This window comes from Buteo buteo, chromosome 21 (genome assembly GCF_964188355.1).
Source record: "Buteo buteo chromosome 21, bButBut1.hap1.1, whole genome shotgun sequence".
NCBI classification, from domain to species: domain Eukaryota; kingdom Metazoa; phylum Chordata; class Aves; order Accipitriformes; family Accipitridae; genus Buteo; species Buteo buteo.
In genome coordinates this window covers 21,718,425-21,741,251 of record NC_134191.1, presented here as the reverse complement: position 1 = coordinate 21,741,251, position 22,827 = coordinate 21,718,425, and the positions used below count along the sequence as shown (strand labels likewise).

The 22,827-nt window shown below is 49.0% G+C and overlaps 1 protein-coding gene and 1 long non-coding RNA gene across 2 annotated transcripts in view; both read right to left on the bottom strand.

Moving 5' to 3' along the window:
* The window catches only part of LOC142042641 (uncharacterized), a 36,682-nt gene extending 24,255 nt beyond the window's left edge, over nt 1-12,427 (bottom strand). The window contains exon 1 of the long non-coding RNA XR_012653820.1: nt 12,045-12,427. This is a non-coding gene — a long non-coding RNA (uncharacterized LOC142042641). The remainder of the gene's footprint in view (nt 1-12,044) is intronic.
* Nucleotides 12,428-18,489: 6,062 nt separating this feature from the next.
* On the bottom strand, nt 18,490-22,827 carry LOC142042622 (E3 ubiquitin-protein ligase PHF7-like). Its single transcript, XM_075052727.1, is given in 7 exon segments — nt 18,490-19,997; nt 20,223-20,354; nt 20,356-20,595; nt 20,827-20,951; nt 21,231-21,332; nt 21,425-21,516; nt 21,850-22,827. Coding segments are annotated over 7 exon segments (852 nt in total). The 5' UTR covers nt 21,893-22,827; the 3' UTR covers nt 18,490-19,879.

Genomic DNA, 22,827 nt, shown 5'->3' with positions numbered 1-22,827 from the left:
TCTTCAAGAAACTACAGCATGTCAAATTCAGCTTCGCTTATGCTTAGAAGATCTTCCTTGGAAGGGCTGTAGCTATTTTTTCTTCCAATTTAAGCTTTTTCTAAAGATGGGCTAGAAAAGCACTAAGTCTGCACATCTACATCTTTGACTAGTATTTCATAGAGAAAATAAATTCATCTGAGAAGCTTGTGAGGAACATACTCAGATCAATTGCTTCTCTGCTACCTATGCTCTTCCTCCCCACCGTGACTGCAGTTTGTTACTTGCATTAAAGGCACAGATGAGAGTCAACCTAAGAAAAGAAATTTCAAAGGCTGTAATGTTTTATATCCCATTACTCTAAGTGTCACATACAAAACCAAGCTAGTATAAATAGCCCTCTACTACATGCAGGGGAACTAAAATGAGATCTTGCATATTGGATGTCTAGTATGAGTGATCGTATCTGTGAAAACCGCTGTAAAACAGGTACTGCATCACGAGTGGCAAAAATCCCTTCAAGGGGAGAATCCAGCAGGGAGAAGATTGCAGAAACTTATATTAGGTTGTCAGGTACTGTGCAGTATGTGGGCATCTGAACCAAGGGAATAGCCCACACAAGCAAGCATAAGAGGAACCCGACATAAAACACAGAAAATCTTCTACGTGACAAACCCAAGGACAGGAATCATTTGGGTCCTGATAGATACATGGCTACCTAAACTAGATAACTTTATTTCTTGAATAAAATGCTTTAACAGTCAGGTAACATCTAAAGCTGTATAGTCATTCGTCTTGTCTGCTTATGTTTCTGGAATAGTAAAAAAAAAAAAAAAAAGGCTCATTAACCAAATCTTTAGCTACCGCTAGGTACTGATTAGCTCAGCACTCCTTTAGCTCTCTTTTGACATGTTTTGCAAAGCTAGTGATTGTGAGTGTGAAGGGGCTGAGTGGTGAACAGAACCTGACTCTGAATTTGTTTCTCGGCAGCTGTCTCAGCTGCGCTGCCAGAAGAACGCAAAATGCAGTGACACCCTACACCCAATTAACTGTTAGTTAGCCATCTCTGCAACCATGAAATCAGAAACCACAAATGTGAAAGTGTATGCACAGAGCTTGCATCATAAAGAAAAGACTCTTTTGAGCAATATTCTATTTCTTTTCTTAACAGGTAGGCTAAAGTGCTCAAAAGCAAGTGCTTAAAGACTTGCATATACTTTGGAACATCTCAGCATGTGAACATGTGGTCTGATTTGCTAAAGCACTCAGTGTTCAGCACTTTGCAGTGGGGCATAAGTGTTCTCAATGGACGCTCAGAAATAAAAATTAGGCCTTTTATGGTTTGGGGGGGGTAAGATGTATAGGGAAATTCTTTATATTATTAGACCACATTAACTGTCTTATTACTGAATACAATGAAAAATTAATTTTATTTGGAATAAGAAAAGTTATTGGTGACTCAAGATGTGGCATTCTCTCTAAAGAACCAGGTTTGGAAATCATGATTACAGAGCGATCTCCAGCTTTCACCTGAAGTAAGCATACTAAAATTTTCTATCTTTCAATTGCAACACACCCCCCCCCAAAAAAAAACCAAAATCCCCAAACAACCCAAACCTAAAAGCCAGAAAATCTCATTTGAGCTTTAAAAGTCTGCAAGCCCATTGCATTAAGGTCTGATTAGTAGTTACCTGCTGCTTAGGTTTGTCAGTATTGAAGGGAAAGGTAAGTGATCTTCATGGAAGGCAAAGTAATTCTTAATTAACATAATTAAAATATGGTTTAACGAGCATCCTACAAGACACACTTATGGAACTAGACAAAGACATAAAATTTTGACACAAGATAGGTGAGGTTATATGATCTCCTAATTTTTGCCTGACAACAAAATGGCATACAGCAGTAACACATACCATATGTAAGGCTGACACTGAAACGCAGTCAAGACATTTTTAGACGGCTAACAATCTTCCACTTACCCAATTGCTGCAGCTTGTCAAAATTTATCCTGGCTCTGCAGTGGTAGAATTCACATCCCTTAGTTGAGGTAAACAACTGAACAGTGAAAATTCATTACAGTGATTCAAATACAGATTAGAGGCAGAAATTAAATAATTAAAAAATAAACAGATTCTGCTGAACTATCAAGTATGGAAGAGAAAGAAAGAGGTTAACAGGAACAAATGGGTTAAAAGCTTGATCTACCAAAGCTTATATCAAAGCTGCTGTACAATGCTTTAATTTACCAGTCTCCACTCTCTTTTGCTATTGCCTTAGACCACTAAGGGATTACCGATTTGTATTCCCATGATGCCTGTAAGACTACCTCCGTCAATGTCAGTTTTCCAACACATCTGAGACACTGTTGTTACCAGGCTAGAATGACTTCATATGACAGCCCAGAGCAGGATGTAAGGAATATACCCTGACCTTCCTGATCTTCTCTGTTGGAAAGAATCTGCACAGTTCATGTGCTACTTACTTTCTTCTGCAGCGGCCGTCTAGGCCTCAGCTGGCTTACTCCACCTGCTTGGTAGATCATTAGCAAAAGACAGGAATAGTCAAAACAGCAAGCAGGTCTAAACTGCGTAGCATTGTTCTCTGGGGCACTATGGAGTTGTCTGGCATCTCCTCACAAGAGATGAAAGTAGAAACTAGACAGGGAGAGCACTAACTCCACACATCTCATGGACTATAGTTTACCTGCAAAACGACGCCTTCCTTTTCAGAATTTTGTTTTGGTGATTTGCAGAACAGTTATTTGCTTTCAATAATGAAAACAACAGAATCAATGTCACATTTCTCCCCCCCCATTACACTAAAGTTCTGAGTTTCTTGACAGAAGTTCTCATCTCGCCAAGAACAAATAGATAGAAGGAATGACTAATTGGTCAATGATCTTTTCTGAAGATCCAGCTACCAGCTGCACTTCCTAAAAAAGCAAAATGTCTCATCTTCAATCGTGTACATGTCTCAGTAATACATGTGGAAGTCAATGAAATATACACCAGTTAGAAGAGCAGACCCAGGAACCTACTACATCTACCAAAAGGAAAATCTATAATTAAACGCTGGTGAAATATTACAGCATTCCATATTGATGCTAGGCTAAAAAGCTAGTTTTAGAGGCTAGTTTCACTGTATGTTATTGAAAATGTACCACAGCAAATTTGCCTAACTCGCTCATGTACAGTTGTTATTACATGGCACCCAGAAGTGGGAACTATTTCATATCAATGTCACTTTTAATTAATAGACTGCTGACTGGTTTATAGCACCTGCATCTCTAACAGCTTCCTTTCTAGCCATGTTCTGTGGCCTTGTACCCTACGCAGCATATACGTATCACATGTGGTTACACCTCCCTATTTGATGACTTCTTTTAAAATGGACTACACTGTGCCTTTCCACAGGGGGAAAATGCAGAGCATTCTTTACAAGCATCATTCCCTGAGTGCTAAGCATATAGCCCATTTCCTAACTTGCCTTATGAGAACTGCCACACCACAGATAAAACCGTAGCCTTACAAAAGCAACGTGCATGGACATTCAGGTGAAAAACCCCACAAATATCCTACTCATGAAAATGAAACATAAGTTGAACTTTTGCACACTTGTTTTTACAAAATCAGAAGAGCAGAGGGCTAACTTATCTGATGACACTCCACATTCTTAAGCAAAAAAAAGGAGTTACCAATGGACAGATGTAATACTGAGCATTCAAACAGAAAGTAAAGGCTCTACCTTTCTTTAGACAAGCACTGGAGGCACCACACATGAGCTTTCAGTGAGCTTATTCTTTGGAAAGGGGACTGCTCATTTCCAAACATACCATGTTCTGTTGTGTGATCACAGATCAGTGTCCTCAACTACCTCCAAACCTGACAGCTGAGCAACAGGGTACTGGTTTTTGTCTTTGGGTAAGACAGCATTTTAAAAACAAATGCAAACAAGACTATGGGGTATGACATACCATAAAGCTAAATTCAGGGACTTGTCAGAAACAGCAGGTCAAGTTACTCAGCAGTACGAAGGGCCTCTGTGTTTAAGAACCTGACTTTTAAAGAGATACCATGTGTATCTTCCCTGGAACTGGACTGCTGTTATTGTAGGTTGGACTTTGTTACCAAAGCAAAGACACTGCTTGCTACCCCATTGTCAAACCAATCTGATAATTGGGCTGGAGATGGAAGGAGGGGTGAACCATTACCAATTTGCCTAGCACATAAGAATTTAATTGAAGTAAAAGACTGCTTTTCCTCTGTTCCAAACCACAAAGCAGTAGACAGGAGATTCAGAGATCCCTTTCTTCCGTATTTCTATTATCCAGTGCCTCCAGCTGTCTTAAATACCTGGAAGGTAGGACCAGAGTTCAGTTCCACAGTACCAGCTTTCCTAACTTGCATTAATTCTTAACCTCTCCCCTTTCCTTACAGTGCAAGGCTACTTGCCAGTATCATCTGCATTAGCTGTCCAACCCCCTCCATCTCAGCAGAGGAAACTCAGTAATACCAGCGTTAACCGCTTATGATTCAGCAGTCCACAATATGGTATGAGTTACGCTGTGCTATATGCGGTAGATTTCCAGTACTCCCTTTACTGTAGCCTTGTGCATCAAAATGGATGTTGAGAAACTGCAGTAAATGCTAATAAAATTTGTTCATGGTCTCCTAAGTCCTCTTTAAAACTCTGTACAGAGAAATTCAGACATTTTACTTAGCTACACTGTACAGCTGGCACTGCAGAAGAGTTTACAGAAAGGCAGAGGAAAACAAAATACAGAGCCTCTTCCTGGCAGATATAGGTCACAACTAAACGACTAAACAAAAAATGCTTGGTTTAACCAAGTTCTATTGCACAAACCAGGGCGAAAGATTCAGGATGTCACCTTAACGCCTGCAGTGGAGGAGGGGGATGAGGAAAGAGCATATTAAAAATAAAAGCAGAGGAAGTGCTACAAATGCTTCCACTGTATCTAACATCTCCACGGATTGGCTGCGAGAGCTGTTGCTACACAAACTCTGCCTGCTCCTACCACACATCATCAGCCCCGCTCCCTGTTACAACAGACTACCACAGCAGCATGGCAAGCTTCACTGAATCAGAATTCCCAATGACTGTCCCCTCTCAGGCTAAGAGGAAAAGTAACGAGTTTGCCTGAGAACGTACAACTCCCCTGAAATTAAGCTGCGAGCGGGCAGAAAACCTCAGCCTGTAGACGGTTCATGCGAAGCCACGCAAACTTCTGTTACAGTAGTTCTCGTTTCCAAAGCAACAGAACATGGTTCAAATTCCTGCTGGTGTATTGTCCGATAAAAATCTTTTAAAACTGCGTGATCATTTTAAGAAGGAAAGCAGAGGGACCAAGGTGAGGCAATTTCAAAAGGTACTAAGCCGAAAGCAGAAAGTAAATTAAACTCCCTCCTAAAAGAAAACAAGCCATGGGTTTACAATTAAAAAACACCCTTAAAGGTTTGGGGTTTTTTTCTTAATTAAAAAACCAGTTTTCCCTTTTCGTATGGCCTGTGTATTAAAATCAGCACTGACAAGACTGTACCTGAGGGTCTAAAAATCTCACCTGTCCCAGCATTAACTCTTTTTATTGGAAATCAAGGGTGTGCCTTAGCCCAGGGAAAAGGGATGCAAAAATACCTGCTGCTTAAGATATGAAATGGAAATGCCAACATACTACCTCTTCAGCTCCTATTCTAACACAGAGCAATATTGAATTTGGAACGAAACCCAGAAACTTCATAAAACGAACAACAATGTTCTGAGAACTAATATGCTTGATCAAGCCCTGCATGGGCCATGGGATTCAGCAGTACACTTTGATCATAAAAAAAGTAGTATTAAAGTGAATGATCCCAAGTAACGGGCCAAACTACTGAGAAAATCCTCCATATATAATTAAAAAGAATAAGTTAATAAGGTTGTCTGATCAATTCAGGTCCATCAGTGGTATGTATAATTGTTACAGCTTTAGGTGTCATCTTCAAAAACAGCATTAATGTGAAAGACCTTGCATGCAAATTTCAGCAGTAAGTGGGACTTCTCCCAACACTAAAACCTGATTCGTTTGTGGTGAATGGGAAAATTCTTCTCCAATTACAAAAAGTAATTGGCTAAGAAGTCACAAGCCCTTGGTCACTAGAGTCAGTTACACATGGAAACTCTAAGATATGCACATCTGGGTTTTGCAACATACCTGTTAGCCATAAAATAAATAATTGCATGTACAAACATGTTACCAGTAAGCTGAATTCTGCAGTTCTGCCTAATGCAAAATATTCAACAGAATTTTATTTCCTTGGAAGTTGTGTTTGTACATAAAGCATGGTTTGTACTCCACCGATGCAAAAAAAAAAAAAAGAAAAGAAAAGGGAAGGTGGTGACATACGCAAACAGCAAATCAGTGAGGCAGTTACATCTAGCCCTTCTGCTTCCTTACCGCACCCAGAGGACAGGCAGAGAAAGGAATGCTGGCACATGCCTCAGCTGCTTCCCTGCGCAGTCAGGTGGCCATGGCTGCACAGACAGGCCAGTGCAGCAACTCCCCTATGACCTAAGAAATTCAGGCACTTCTGAAGACAGAATCCAGTTATAAACATGCAACTGAAGAACAGAGGCCAGTGATATCTTATTTCAACAATAGAGAAATTTGTCCACTGCCTAAAATTTAATGCTGCGGGTGATGGCATTGTTAATATTACATTTAAACACATTAATATTTCTTCAAATTATTTGTTTTGGGTGACAATTTTATACAGAAGTTATTGGTTTTGACAGGTTTATGAACAATTATTTTCCTACTCTTTTGAACAAGTAACTTTACCTTGATTTCTTTGCAATAGGGGCTGTAATATCTTCACCCAGTGGTTGTTCTTGTAAATACTGCCACGAATGAAGTCACAACTGCTTTCATATCAATACCATCATTTAATTAAACAGTACAGTCACCCCCTCTCATTTAAGTTGTGGTTAAGAGCCCTGTGGCTGGGGGTTGTCCTGCTTTCAGCTGGGATAGAGTTAATTTTCTTTCTAGTAGCTGGTATAGTGCTATGTTTGGGATTTAGTAGGAGAAAAATGTTGATAACACACTGATGTTTTCAGTTGTTGCCAAGTAGTGTTTATACCAAGTCAAGGATTTTTCAGCTTCTCATGCCCAGCCAGCAAGAAGGCTGGAGAGGCACAAGAAGTTGGCACAGGACACAGCCAGGGCAGCTGACCCCAACTGGCCAAAGGGGTATTCCATACCGTGTGATGTCATGTCCAGTATATAAACTGGGGGTAGTTGGCCTGAGGGTGGAGATCGCTGCTTGTGAACTAACTGGGCATTGGTTGGCAAGTGGTGAGCGATTGCATTGTGCATCACTTGTTTTGTATATTCCAATCCTTTTATTATTATTGTCATTTTATTATTGTTACTATTACCATTAGTAGTTTCTTCCTTTCTGTCTTATTAAACTGTTCTTATCTCAACCCACAAGTTTTACCTTTTTTTTTCTGAGTCTCTCCCCCATCCCACTGGGAGGGGGGGAAGTGACCGAGCGGCTGCGTGATGCTTAGCTGCTGGCTGGGGTTAAACCACGACAGGGGTCGAATGGAAGTAGGAAGGGATATCTTCTCCAGGGAATAAGAGCCCAACTTAAGTTCACACATAAAAATTAATCCCCAACTGCCTTCAAAAAACAAGAAAGTCATCTTTAACTCAACAGGAACTTGCTTCCTTCCCAAAAAGTATTTATGGCCTATTGTCTACTTTTACCCAGAGGAGTATGTCTCAGCAACAGGTATGTCCATCCCTTTATATACTGTCTAGGCAGTGAGTACAATTCTTAGCCTCATAAGAATTCCTTTTTGCAGAGCAATCTTCATTCAGTTGCTTACTGAGGTCTCTGCCTCGCTGCCGATTTTGAGCTTTCTAATGTAAAGCCTGTTTTAGCCTGTGACTCCTTAAAGCTTACACTGTGAAAAGACTGGTTTATAATTTCTTAGTACAAACTGCAAACAAAATAAATAGGCTACCTAATTAAACATTAACTTTACGAAAGACTTACTTCAGTGTGTTCTGAACTGCCTTAATCAACTATCACGTACCTTGGTTTAAAGCAGTATCCTACTAACCCACAATAACACCCTCCTTGAAAATACACAGATTTTAAGTTAATTCAAACTACTTACCACATCTTACATGTCAGTTTCATCTCAAAGAAGCTAAAATGTACTTCTAAGGGGGGAAATATTTTAATTTATGTATAAGCAGAAATGAAAACAAATAAGGCATAAGAAACACTGTTAGTTTTTTTTTTTTTAAACTACATGGCATAACTGTCAGGGTTAAAAAGCCAAATTTAATCAAACCCAAGCTCTAGACATATATTCTAACAAGGAGATCAACCAATTCACGCACGTCTTAACATCATATTCCCTTTTTTTTAAGGCATAAGAACCTTTTCAAGCCTGTAACATCTTTGTTCTTCCCTCTTTAAGGAAAATGACACAAAAAAATGCCTTTGCTTTTTTAACTGACAATATTCCTCAGGAATACTTACAAGGAACAGGCCCCACTTTCTCTTTCTAAAGAATTCTCATTTTCATGATGTTTTATAAAATGACGGAATAGATTATCTTCCATAGAAGATGAATACTATAGGGCATCATTTTGGAAAGCAGCTGTATCATTTGGTTAGCTCTATGGCACTTATATTTAACATTGCAAGGCATAAAATGAAAATAGAGAACAAAAGTCAGACTGCATTGTCTTCAATATTCTGAAAGTTAAATACAGTATGTTCTAGAGATTGGGGAGATGTCGAAGTTTTCTTAAAGAGTATCGTTTTGCAAAACCAAATTACGTCAAAATACATGCATCTGAAATGAGGACTCGAGCTGAAAAGCAGAAATACTCTAATCACACGTATTCTAATAAAACTGATGTTGAAAAAAGTTGTAATTCCCAGTAGAGCTGTTTCAAACACTGTAAATACTGCTCCTAAAAACATGGGGAGAATTAAACTTTAACGGGAAAGACAGTGGCTAATATTGAGAAACTTCTCAAAGCATCAACTCATTCCTTTACAGAGATGAAAGCCGTGCATGAAAGGTTTATTATCTGCCGCTCCAGATGCGCTGGATCCTAACTGCTAACAGAAAATGCAAACCACAAATATATGGAAGAGGAGAAGGCACGTAGTATGGCTGGGAAGTGACAAAACTTTCCATGCCAAAGAACAGAGATTCCTTTGAAGGCATCGTTGGCTGGCAGAAAAAATTACAATCAAATAAAAACTACTCCTTCGGCTTCTTTGCTCAGAAATCGGTCGGGGGGCGCAACGCACCCACCAGCAAGTCGTGCTGGCCTGCCTGACCTCGGCGTAACGCTGCCCTCAACCTGCCGGCCGAGCTGCCTCGGCCCCGGGGCGGCCCCGACCCCGGCCCCGGCCCCGAGGGGCGCCGGTCCCGGCGGCAGCCCCGCACCCCGGAGGGGAAGGGGAAGGGGAAGGGAGCCGGGGGGAGCCGAGGGGCAGGGAAGGAGCCCGGCACAACCGGCCGGGAAGGAGGAAGGGAATTGCGGAAGCCAAACCCCAGCGCTAACCAGTGGGTCACGCCGTCGCACATCGGTTTTGGTTTTTTGGGGGTTTTGGGGTTTTTTTTGGGGGGGGGGGGCACCGAGAAGTTGTAAATCATCGGTTCTCTCAGAGCCTGTTTGGTTCCTTGGTGCTACTACAGGCAGAGTGTCGGGGGGGGGGGGGGTGGAGGGGGAATGAAATAAACAAAAAAGGGAACTGGATCTTCATCTCTCTGCCTGAATTCTAGCTGGCAAGCAGATTTTAAAACCGACCTAGGCCATACCTGCCCTTTGTGTAACTGCCACGCAGGACCACGGATCAGCTGCTCTTCTTTCTCGCTACATAATTCCCCTAAACCTCTAACACGCTACAAAGTGCACTTAGTTTGATAATTACAGTTAGATGCTTACTGCTTATCATCCATATTAGTTGTTAGTTTATGCTTTCATACTTCTTCTCAAAACAAAAACCAAAACAACACCCTCCCCTCCCCCAATACTGTTGGTCATACTAGCCAACACGTCAAAAGTTTCTGGATATAATGAGCAAATGCAGATTTAATATATTAACTTTGTCATAGTAATCTCCTAGCTGAGGATACCATTTCCACAATCAGATGTTTAAAACAAGGACCTTCTACATACCAATTATCTGCACTGACATTTTGGGCATATTTGCATTCAGAAAGTACTTGACGGCTAGTGAAAATCAAGCCCCAGTCTCCTGGCGGGAATTTTTTGGAATTTGTATCAGACTGTGTTACATCTGAATCTGAGACTGCCATTCTCCAGGACAAATGGATCAAATCTAAATATATTAATGCATAAGCAAATTAAACAAGAATGAATCTTCATTTTTGCTCAGCAATATCTTAAGTAAAACATGAAAATGTAATGCCTGTAAGACAACTGCAGTCTTCTTTTTTAGTGCAATCTGTGGCACCGGCAGTTTTTGCAGAGAGCAAACTGTTAACCACCATCACAAGAAGCGTGTGTGTAGTTTGGGGTTTTTTTAAGGCACTGCTCTGCTCAAGTGTTTCACCTGCCTTGGGTGAAAGCAAGTTAGCAAGTTATATAGAATTACCACTTCTCAGCTGAATCATGGAAACTGATGGTGCAATGTAAAATGAATTACCTTAAGCCACTTTTGTGGTTAAGATTTACCACGTTATCTTGCATTGGACACAGGGTAACAACACGCACATGCTCACTACCATCTCTTCTGACAAACATCTGTTCTTTTAAATACAGTAACATCATCAGAAGCAGCTGGATAATACTTTTGTCTTTTCGAAGGTAACGTATATACCTAGGGCTTGGACACAGGACAACATCACCACCATTAAGGTACAGCTACGTAACAGCTGCTCTGTCTTAACCAACAGCAAGTAGGCCATTAGTCAGTAGCAAACATGGTCTAAAAACAAGTTTTCACTGGGGTCTTATGCTAATGCATTTTACCTTTCTGTTTCTAAGGAAATAAAACTACATGCTGTTTCATTCAGTAACTAATTCAGTACTGTGCTGACTAACCAAAAATTTAAGTAGCTCGGTATCATGACCAAGCCCGTGAGAATTTATGTCCTAAAGATTTGAATGGTATTCTCACTCATCAGTCACATCAAAAAGTTGTATTTCTATGCTACGGCGCAGTAAAATGACTGTAGCAGCCAGGCTAGGGCCAGCTTTCACTGCTTCAAGTTTTAGAAGCCTCTTGGGAAGCCTGGACACTTGTTAGGCTAGCTAGCCCACACTGAACTCTCTGTTACTATTTGAGTACTGTTGTACTCGGTCCAGCTGGATTAAAGCTAACTAGTGATACGCGTTCTGAACATAGCGCAGCTGTAGCCTCGGGCTTCTAGGACCTTTAGGGAGAATGTCCTCGCTCACAAGCTGAACAAGCTATTTTTGGATTATACCACATGCATGTTAATATACCTGGAGGAATGAAATGCTGATTTAAACCAGCACCTGCCTGCAGCAACAGCTTCCACAGTTGTTCCTAAAATGCTGTGCCGCTCAAATCATTTTTCAAAGGTGCTTCACGCATAAAGCTGCCTGGGGAAGAGGAGAGAACACGCACATGGAAGAGCGGCATTAGGTGTGGGAGGCGAAGAAAACAGGCAGCTATTGCGTAACGGAGCGCTGTTCTTTGCTTCTGGAAGCAACCGGTCTCTCCTTTTTCCTCCTCGTTTTGCCACCATCTTTCCCACCCCCCCCCAGCGCCAGGTCTGAAAGCACACACCGCAGGCTGTCAGGGGAGCGGCGGGAGCGAGTCAACAGCGGGGCGGGTGGCGGGCTCTGGTGCTTTCAGGGTCAGACGGCTGATACCGAACAACTCCGGGCCAGAAAGGCACGGCTGTCAATCTAAACGAGTTCCCCCATGACCCTGTGCGCAGGCACGCCTAGTCACTACGCGGGTTGCTGAAAGGCAGGCGCGTCGTTTCCCCTACACAAGGGTGTCAGCAGACCGCGGGAGCGCAGAACTGCCTACCCCCAAATGCCTGCCGCAGAGCCGCCGGGTGACGAGAACTCCCTGCTCCGGAGAAGCCCACGCAGAGCTCGGCAGAAGCTAAAAGATCGGCAGCGGCAGCCCCGCCGGGAAGGAAAAACGCCCGCCAACGACAGAGCTAACGGCACGGCGCCTCACGTCGCGGCGGCGCTCCCTTCCCTCTCCCGGACGCCATCTTGCCCGGCCCCCTGCGGCAGCCCGCGGGCTCCGGCCGGCGGCGGCCGGCGGCCCCCCAAGCCTGTGGCGCGGGTGCCACCCTCAGGCCGAGCCGTGACAGCTCCGGCGGAGGGACGGGCTTTCCATCCTCGTCTGGCACGGCACGGCACGGCACGGCCGGCGTGTCGCCGCTGCTGACAGACCTGGTGTTGCCAGTGGAACGTTCTCGGATTTTCAGTACCTCAACTAGATGTGATAGCCCAGGCGTCTGACTTGAAACCGTAGGCTTGTGAGGGGAGAGAGAGTATGTCAAAAGGCAGAGGAGGTGAAGGGGCAGACTGAACAAAGATACTGAACTTTAGTGTTTGCAGCATCCTCAAATATGACAGGCGAAACAGTATTATGAAAGAAACCTACTAAATTTTAAGACATCAAAACGTGCCACCGTCATAATTTTGCAAAGATGTAAAAATCTTGTAAAAGGCAGTCAGGTATTCCTTTGGACAGTCATATCAGTTCAATAAAGGGATTTGATACAGCAGTCTTTATTCTTAAAGTATTCCAAGGACCTCAGTAATCTGAGTGATTAGATTCCAGGAGAGCACTGATGGTTAGCAAAACAAGTCAGCCATTTTGTGTAAGCATCGATGCTGATCCATGCGTAAGTACAGATTTACTAGAAAGAGGATTTTCTACTAATGTGCTACTGCGTAATATATTCTCTCCTGGCAAACTGGTACAAACATGTTCCTTTTTGTGGTAAACAGCTTAGTGCTCCTTCACCTCCTCCAGCTATCCTACATGAAAATCCATGCAGACTGAAACGTGCGCCTGTACAAACCCTAGGGAAGTCAGAATAGGGCTGATAGCAGGTGCCCAGTACTTTTATTCCTTTGCTAATTTGGGGCTTTGATGTACCTGTTTCTTAGTTCAACGGCCATCAAAGTGGCCTGGAAAGATTAGTCTCGACTGAAACTCTATACTGCTGTAAATAGTAGGTCATTAGGTCTCGTGTATCTCTCTGCAATGCACTATGTCTAGCGGTTAACAGTCGTGAAGCTCTGGATCGCAGGAAAGCAGTGCATTAGAACACCGATGCTACAGGAATTCTTAGGAGAAAATCAGAGTGTGCAGAAGTAGTAAGGCAGTATACTGCAAAATGTGGCATTTATTAAAACTAGAAATCAGAAAGAGAAAGGATCATGTGCCACAAAACCCAGTTCAATTTAAGGTCTTCACAAGGCAGCATGACACACCAAGGTATTTAAAAATTGAGTCTGATCTCATGGCTTTCAAAGATAAAGCCTGTTACCTATAAAGTTACCTTTTCATGTTTGCAAAAGAAAATGTTAAAGTAAGTAAATAATTTTTTTATATCTGTTTTCAAACTTTCACAATGAATTCTAAAGACAAAAAAAAAATGAAAACATGATGTCCTGGTTTCAGCTGGGATAGAGTTAACTGTCTTCCTAGTAGCTGGTACAGTGCTATGTTTTGAGTTCAGTATGTGAAGAATGCTGATAACACTGATGTTTTCAGTTGTTGCTCAGTAGTGTTTAGACTATAGTCAAGGATTTTTCAGCTTCTCATGCCCAGCCAGGGCACCTGACCCAAACTGGCCAACGGTGTATTCCATACCATGGGACGTCCCATCTAGCTTAGGAACTGGGAAGGGGGGGCAGGGAATGGCTGCTCGGGGACTGGCTGGGTGTCGGTCAGCGGGTGGTGAGCAATTGCCCTGCGCATCATTTGTACATTTCAATCCTTTTATTACTACTGTTGTCATTTTATTAGTGTTATCATTATCATTATTAGTTTCTTCTTTTCTGTTCTATTAAACCATTCTTATCTCAACCCAGGAGTTTTACTTCTTTTCCTGATTTTCTCCCCCATCCCACTGGATGGGGGGGGAGTGAGTGAGCGGCTGCGTGGTGTTTAGTTGCTGGCTGGGGTTAAACCACAACAGTCCTTTTGGCGCCCAACGTGGGGCACGAAGAGTTGAGATAACAACAAACCTGACCAGAGCTTGTTAAAACAAATTTGTTCTAAGCATTCATTATGTTGATTTATGTATTAGAGTTGTTGCTCTGGTTTTTAAGGCTCTGTTATGTATCTCCTCGCTTGCTGTATGTAGTTCCTCTTCTACTGCTTATCATCTGGGGGAGGTGGATTAAGGTTTTCGCTTTGATGTATGGTATAACTCTGGTTTATGGTATGATAAAGTCATCGGCTGTGGGATTAATCCGGTATTTGCACTTAGCATTGTCACCTTTATACTGCGGGAGCCGTTTGTGGGAAACTATTAACAACTATACCATTTACCTTTCCTCCATGGAAAACCAGTCTATGGGTGGGGTACCTTTCTTCCCCTCTCCTTTCTCCTTCAGTCCAGTTACAATGGTGTTTGAGAATTTTGAGAAATTTGAATACTCCTGGAATGTTGGGACTAGCACGGTCCTAGACCTACTGCTAGGAATTAGCATACTTCTGAATGTGGTTCAGCTCTCGTTTAAGGTTAAACAGCTATTTAAGAAGATGACCCAGAGGTGTGCCCCAAGGCTGGATAATTATGAGTGGCAGTGTGTGTGGGGTAGTATGGGCAAGTACCTAGAAAAGTGGGCACCTCCAATGTTTTGGAAATTCACCCCTGAACAAGTGCAGGATCCAGAAGAACTAGTGAAATATTTGGAAAAGGTATGCTGTCACCCCGGCAGCTCCAGAGAGATACAAATCACTGCAACGTGCTGGGGCCTGGCCCATGCCTATCGAGCCCTGTTCGACACCATTCAGTACCCTCAAGGGGAAGAGAAAGTCTCTGGACCTAACAACAAAATTATGAGCACCGCGGCCACCCAAACCTTGGCAATGGGCGCTGCAGTCCCTCCAGCCCCGGCAAGGAGCATTGCAGGCACCCAGACCTTGGCGACAGGCACCATGACCCCTCCAGCCCCAGCGATGAGAACTCGGACTACCCAAACCTCAACAACAGGCACTGCAGCCCCTCCAGCCCCGGCAATGAGCACAGCAGCTACCCAAACCTCGGCAACGGGCACTGTGGTCCCTTCAGCCCCAGCGACGAGTACTGCTGCTACCCAAACCTCGGCAACAGACACTGCGGTTATCCAAAACCCGGTGAGCGATACTGCAACTGAACCAGCGGACCAACCTGCACCAGCATCAGTTGCCCCACGTTGGGCGCCAAAAGGAGTGTCGTGGTTTAACCGCAGCCAGCCAACTAAACACCACGCAGCCGCTCACTCACTCCCCCCCCATCCAGTGGGATGGGGGAGAAAATCAGGAAAAGAAGTAAAACTCCTGGGTTGAGATAAGAATGGTTTAATAGAACAGAAAAGAAGAAACTAATAATGATAATGATAACACTAATAAAATGACAACAGTAGTAATAAAAGGATTGAAATGTACAAATGATGCGCAGGGCAATTGCTCACCACCCGCTGACCGACATGCAGCCAGTCCCCGAGCAGCCATTCCCTGCCCCCCCTTCCCAGTTCCTGAACTAGATGGGATGTCCCATGGTATGGAATACACTGTTGGCCAGTTTAGGTCAGGTGCCCTGACTGGGCATGAGAAGCTGAAAAATCCTTGACTATAGTCTAAACACTACTGAGCAACAACTGAAAACATCAGTGTTATCAGCATTCTTCACATACTGAACTCAAAACATAGCACTGTACCAGCTACTAGGAAGACAGTTAACTCTATCCCAGCTGAAACCAGGACACATGACTCAGACAAACTTCAGAAGGCATAGAGAAGAAAACAAAAAGAACAGAACTCCAGAAAAAATACAGTTTTTCTTCTTCATCTACTCAGCACTTTGGCTATTTGTATTTTGATCTTCTGTCCTCTAACTTGTCCCTCTGAAGACAAGACATTCAGCTTTCTTATCTCAATGGTGTATTTCCCCAGTCTTTGACTTGCCATTGAAATGCTGGTTTACCTGAAATAAACAAGTGATTCTCAGTGGAAGAGACTTGCACAAGCCTCCCCACTGCTGACCATTCACCTCTACCAGTGCTCACAGTCATCTCCTAACACACCTGAGCTTCCCATCCTTCTGTGAGGGAAAGATTATGCAAAAGTCTAGGAAGGAGCAGGTAGGGTAGGGAAGACTGAAACCTTCTCTTGCTAGCTGCTTTCTTGAAGGCCTACGAGGATGTTTCATGGAGGAAAAAAAAACCAACATGAGGGAAGTATAGAGCAGAGGCCATTTACCATCAGAAACTTACTGTACCTGGGCTAGCTACATGACAGCCAAGGGAGCTGTTTCATTAGTCCCTGGGAGTCTTTGGCAACGGCTGCAGTATGGGCTTCAATCCAGAGGCAGGAGAAGTCACCTGGGCAGGTGAGCGCCCAGGCAGCAGGACATCTCCCCACCAAGCACCACTGAGTCCACTACTGAACCTGCCAGGACAAAAACCAGCGGGTGTCTCAGGCCCCACCAGAGCAGGTAAAAAGGAATGCCAAGTCCAGGACTGGAGAACCCAGGTCCGAAATGCAATTCGGGAGCAGGATAGAAACCCGCAACTCCCAGAAGCCCTTCTGCAGTACTAGCGGGCTGACACAGCTGAGAGGGACTAGGGGCTTCCCAGGCTGCCTCCTTCAGCTGCTGCTTTTAGAGCGTCCTCAGCCATCTTCTTCTACCAGCCACCTTCCAAGCCAAGTGCCGGTGCTCAGGGTTTCCTTCTCAGCAAGCTTTCTGAGATTTCGCTCGGCCTTCTGACGCCAGGGCATTATGGAGCCCCATTTGCTAGATGCCGACAGAGGCGAGCAGTGCCAGGGCACAAGCACCTCGGTTCAGAGTGAGGCCGTGCATGACCACAGCTCTTGGGGCAGCTCCCTTTGAGCTCCGTTGCTCGGGACTGTCTCGGAGCTCACATGGTGATCCCCCTGAAGAGCACTGCCTGCTCCGGCCGTGTCTTCCCAGTCACAGCAGGCAAGAGCAGAAGGACAAAGCGCTGCCACCGAGTTCTCTTTTGGACCCTCTGTACCTCCTTTCCTTCCTCTTTGTTGGCAGGAAAGCCCATCGGGTCTCCCAGCTTCCCCTGCCTTCCTCAGAGAGGACAGCTGCTCCCTACTGTAATGAAGCAACTCGCATGCTGCATCAAGGCCTGTCAGGAAGGCGCTCAATGCACACACCGTAAGACCACCTCTAGTTTGCCTGAAGAGCAGAGGGTGGTTCACATCTGTACAGCCAGCCCAGGGGATTCTCTTTGCGCTTTGGTCACCGTTATTCTTTGATTCAGCCTTCCAGCTCTGCGCCAACTTCCGCGGAGCTGATCAGCCGTCACTCTGCAACCACATCTCTTCTCCTTCCTGCACTAGAAAGGTACTTGCTGGTCTCCAACGGGAGGGAAGTCCTTTTGGATGACTGACATTTCCCAGGCCCCCTGTTACCTTGCCGTAGAGCACGTGTGGGTTTTTTGCTCTAAAGGACGTCTGACGGGACTCAAGCCCTGAGTAACAGGTACTGCCCTGGCTCTCCTGAGCTCTGAGGAGCACGTTCCTGACCAGGTGTTTGCAGTCTCTCTTAAAAAGGATTTCTTGGCTTGTTCTGCAAGAAGGAAGCCTTCAGTTGGTGCAGCAGCAATCACGTTGGAGAACAGGACCCGGAGCTGGGGAACGGGAATGGCCTTTGGCTACTGTAGAAACACAAGCTGCAGAATTCTTCATGTCACAAAGACAGTCGTGACACCGACCTCAACTTTCCAGGGAAAGGAGCTTTGCCACTTTGCCCCAATTCTCACCAACCTGGGCAACAAGGGTGGGAAATGGGTTATAGCCTTATCGAGAAGGAGACAGAGTTGAAGCGTGTCAAAAGTCGCTGGGGCCGGGGCGCGTGATTTTGGGGGGCGAGCCGTGAGGGCCGTGCCGGCTGCGGGGGGCACAGCCCACATTGCCGGAGATGGGCGGTGGTGCCGACTGGGCCGTGCCGGGCCACCCTCCCGGCGGCGGGGGCAGAGAGCCGAAGCCCACGGCCATGGCGCGGGGCAGCCGGCCAAGGCCAGCCCGCGAGGAGGGAGGTCTGGGGAAGGTGCTGCCAACCGCCAGGGAGAGGACAACGCTCTGGGCCCAGCCCCTACGGCTGCCCCCCAAGAAAGGGAGAGGTGGAGGAGGAGGAGGAAGCCGACGAATGAGCGTGCAATGTCCCAGCGCAGAGATTAACGGCCAACTTTATTGTGCGGGTGGAGGGGGATCAGGACCAGCGCTCAGGGATGGCGCACGGCTGGTCCCGTGGCGGCGTCCGGGCCGGCTGTAGGGATGTTGGGCCCGGCGTTGCAAGCGGGAGCGGTCTCGCATCCGCACGGGCCCAGGGGGGCTGGAGCTTCCGCTGCTCTCGAGCGCTGGGGAGCCAGAGGAGGACCCCGCTGGCAGCTGGCTGGCAGTGCTGGTGCTGCTGGTCTCGGGTGCCGGGGAGCTGTGGGACGGCCCCGGCGCCGCCTGGCTGGGGGTGCTGGTCTCAGCACTTGGTGCTGGCGCACGGCTCCTGTCACGGCGTCTTCTGGGCCGGCTGTAGGGGTGTTGGGCCCGGCGTTGCAAGCGGGAGCTGTTTCGCACGCGGTCGGGCCCAGGGGGGCTGGAGCGGCTGCTGCCCTCAAGCGCTGGGGAGCCTTGGGACGGCCCTGATGCCCCATTGCCGGGGCTGCTGGTCCGCGGTGCCGGGGAGCCGTGGGGTGGCCTGAATGCCGCCTGCCTCCCAGTGCTGGGGCTGCTGGTTTCCAGCGGTGGGGAGCCAGAGGAGGACCCCGCTGGCAGCTGGCTGGCGGTGCTGGGGCTGCTGGTCTCGGGTGCCGGGGAGCTGTGGGACGGCCCCGGCGCCGCCTGGCTGGGGGTGCTGCTCTCAGCACTTGGTGCTGGCGCACGGCTCCTGTCATGGCACCTTCCAGGCCGGCTGTAGGGGTGTTGGGCCCGGCGTTGCAAGCGGGAGTGGTCTCGCATCCGCACGGGCCCAGGGGGGCTGGAGCGGCTGCTGCCCTGAAGTGGCGGGGAGCCGCAGGACCGCGATGCTGCCTGGCTGGCGGTGCTGGGGCTGCTGGTCTCCGACGGTGGGGAGCCGCAGGAGGACCCTGCTGGCAGCTGGCTGGCGGTGCTGGGGCTGCTGGTCTCCGGTGCCGGAGACCTGAGCGATTGCCCCGATCCTGCCTGGCTGGCAGTGCTGGGCCCGGCGAGCTCCGAGCTGGCACTGGAGGCTGTAAGGGGAAGCAGGAAGGTCAAGGGCACGGCCCCCAGGCCCGGGGCAGGATAGGCCAGAGCGGTGCCCCCAGCCCTCCTAGAGCAGAGAGGCTCTGCCAGGCCCACCCTGGGCTCCCGCTGCCAGGCCTTGCCTGGCCCCTGGCCCCAGCCCAGGGGCAGCCGGGCGCTTTGCCTCTTACCGGTGCCCAGGCCAGCACACGCGTCGCACTCCCAGCTGTCCGTGCTGCTCCTCAAGTCGGAGCAGCGTCTGTGGGTGCCCTCGGCAGCGCAGGAGCAGCACAGGAGCAGTTGCCAGGGCCTGGGGAAGCAAAGGGGTTCATGGCTGGGAGGACAAAGTGACCGCAGCACGGGATTGTCCGGCCGAGCTCTCGGTCTCGGTCCTTGCGCCTCGAGCCCTTGGCGAGACAGGGTTCCCGTACAGAGCCCCGGGGTGCAGCTTTGGCAACTTACCCCTCTTGCTCTGCCTGCTCCCTGCCTCCGGGACAAAGGCACTCCCTGGCATCGCAGCGGCTGTGCCTCTCGCCTAGCTCTGCGTATTGATGCCTGTTCTCCCATGACGGCAGTCTGATGGAGAAAGGAGAATGGATGAGCCCCTGCTGCCCCGGCATAAGGGAGATGCAGGGCGTCCCTGCTCGCCCCTCCCCCCCCGCCCTGTTTCCAGCTCCTCCGTGAAGCTGAAGCCCAGACTCGCGGGACAGCGGAGGGCCAGGAAGGACTGCTGGGGCAGCCCCTGGCGCGGCACAGCGCTTGCAGCCTCCTGTCTTGTGAGCCGGCCAGAAGGACACCAACCTGATGGGGACTCGGATCCCCATGGTGATCATGTCTGAGAGAAAGTGCTCCGTATCTCTACAAAGTGGGCACTGGAACAAAATGCCGGCGCACAGAGCCTGTGCCTGCAGGAGGAGAAACGTAAGGGGCACGAGTGAGGCCCTGGTGCTGCCGAGCGCCTGCCATGCTCCGGGGGCGAGCAAATCCCGGGGGCGAGGGAACGGCTCCTACCTGGATGCAGCCCCTGTGGAACCAGGCGTGTCTGCACGCTGGGCACACCATGGTGCCGTAGGACTTTCTCTCCTCCACAAGGTCCAGGCAGATGAGGCAGGTGGTGTTCTCCTCCGGAGCCGCCTCCACTGCCTGCTCTGGGCGGTGCTCCCAGCAGAAGGCCCTGGGGGCAAGAGGAAAGGGATGGGCGAGGAGAGAAGGGCTGGCTCCTTCCCCAGTGGCGGCAAGGAGGGGAGACGAGGTGTGAAGGAGCCCCAGACCTTGTCTGGCTGTGGCTATGCCTGAGACTGGCTGTTCTGAAATGTCACTGCGGGTTCCTTCCCTGTTTGGCTGATGCTGGCAGGAAGAGGATTGAAAGCAAGCAGCCTCCCCTGTGGGGGCCAGCTGCCCTTACCTGTAGAGCCTAAAGAATTGGGTGACGCATCCACCCTCCACGGCACAGGGGAGATGGAAGCTGCGGTCGCAGCCTGTTTCCTGGCAGAGGATGGCGGCCCCGCTCTCGCCACAGACGAAGCAGTGCTGGAAAGAGCAGAGCAGCCCCCATCAGCGGCAGCCCCAGGGCCGCCACGGCCAGCCCCACGCCTCCGGGCAGGGCGCAGGATGTGGCCGCTGCTGGGTCACACCCCGCAGATGCGCCTGTCGGACGAGGCTCCTGTGCTGGAGCCTCTGTGGAGCTGCTGGGAGCAAGACTCCTGCCCCAGAGCCGGCCGGAAGGGCTGGGATTTCTTTCTCGGGTCCGGGCCAGGCTCCCGCAAACCTCTCCCGGCACAGATCTCCCCGGTCCTGTCAGGTGCTCACCTTCTGCGCTGCCCACGCGATTGTACATTCAATATCCTCGGGGAGAAATCCCATGAGTCCTGCTTCCCTGGCCCCTCGCCGAAAAAGCCCGCTGGCAAAAAACTGCAGCAGAGAAAAGAGGAGGAGCTGCTGCTGAGGAGAGCGTGGCAGGGACTGCCTGTCGGCAAGCTGGAGGGAGCCCCGGCGTAACTCACCAGGCAAAACACGTGGGCACAGAGCCCTCGCTTCTCCAGTTTGTCCCCGCAGAGAGCCGGGTCAGCCTCTGCCCGGCGACACAGCAGGCATGCTGGAGGGGAGAGAGCAAACGCCACCGGGAATGAGCACCTCTGCGGGGCCGGGGGAAGCGTCCCTGAGGGATTGCCCCCAAGGGCCTGCTCTGCCCCTGCCGAGCTGGCTGATGGGCAGGGCTGGAGGCCTTGGAGAGGAAGGGGGCATTGCAGGCACGGGGGTCCCAGCAGGTGCCCACTGCCCAGCCTGGGCCCCGCTGGCTGAGGACAGGAGGGGCCCTGCCCCGGGGTGGTCGGGGAGCTCCTGCCTCCCCCTGCCACCGCTCTCGGCCCCACGCCGACCGCCCCGACGAGCCCTCTGCTACGCCGCGGGAGGGCTACTTTGCTCTCACCCTGCTCCATCGAGTCGGGGGCCTTCTGCTTCCTTGCGGACATGGCGCACGTCAACGGTGAGCGTTCGGAGAGTCCCTGTCCCAGCAGCGCCGGGCGTCTCCTCCAAATGCTCCTCTGCTGACTCTGAGGGAGAAGCGGGGCGCGGGCGAGGGAGAAGCCAGAGGCGGGTGAGCTTGCAGCACAGGCCCAGCGCCCCGAGGCCTGGGGCCCCCCTCCTCCCTCGGCAGCCCCGCACCAGCCCCGTCCCTCCCCTGCCCTCTCCTCACCTCACCAGGTCGCACTGACGGGCGGCCTGTGCCCAGCGCTCCTTTTTGTGGGCTTGCCCCCGCGGGTCACAGTGGCCACTGTGACATCAGCACCGCTGGCCCGCGTGCGCCCCGACGACGGGCAGGGACGCCCTCGGCCACCTGCCGCCCGCTCTGAGGCGGCCACCGCCTCACCGGGGTGGCTGCGAAGTGCCGAGGCGGGGGCCCGAGCCCTCGGCACCCACCTCACCGGGGCGGCTGAGGGAGCTGGGGCTGTTTCGTCTAGAGAAGAGGAGGCTGAGGGGAGACCTTGTCGCTCTCTACAACTACCTGAAGGGGGGTTGTGGTGAGGTGGGTGCTGGTCTCTTCTGTCAGGTGGCTGGAGATAGGACGAGAGGCAATGGCCTCAAGTTGCGGCAAGGGAGATTGCGGTCAGATATGAGGAAACATTTCTTTACTGAGAGGGTTGTCGGACATTGGAACAGGCTGCCCAGGGAAGTGGTTGAGTCACCATCCCTGGAGGTATTCAAAAAGCGAGTAGATGGGGGTGCTTCAGGACATGGTTTCATGGGCATGGTTGATGGTTGGACTTGAGGATCTTGAAGCTCTTTTCCAACCCAAAGGATTCTATGATTCTTTGATTCAGCCTTCCAGCTCTGCGCCAACTTCCGCGGAGCTGATCAGCCGTCACTCTGCAACCACATCTCTTCTCCTTCCTGCACTAGAAAGGTA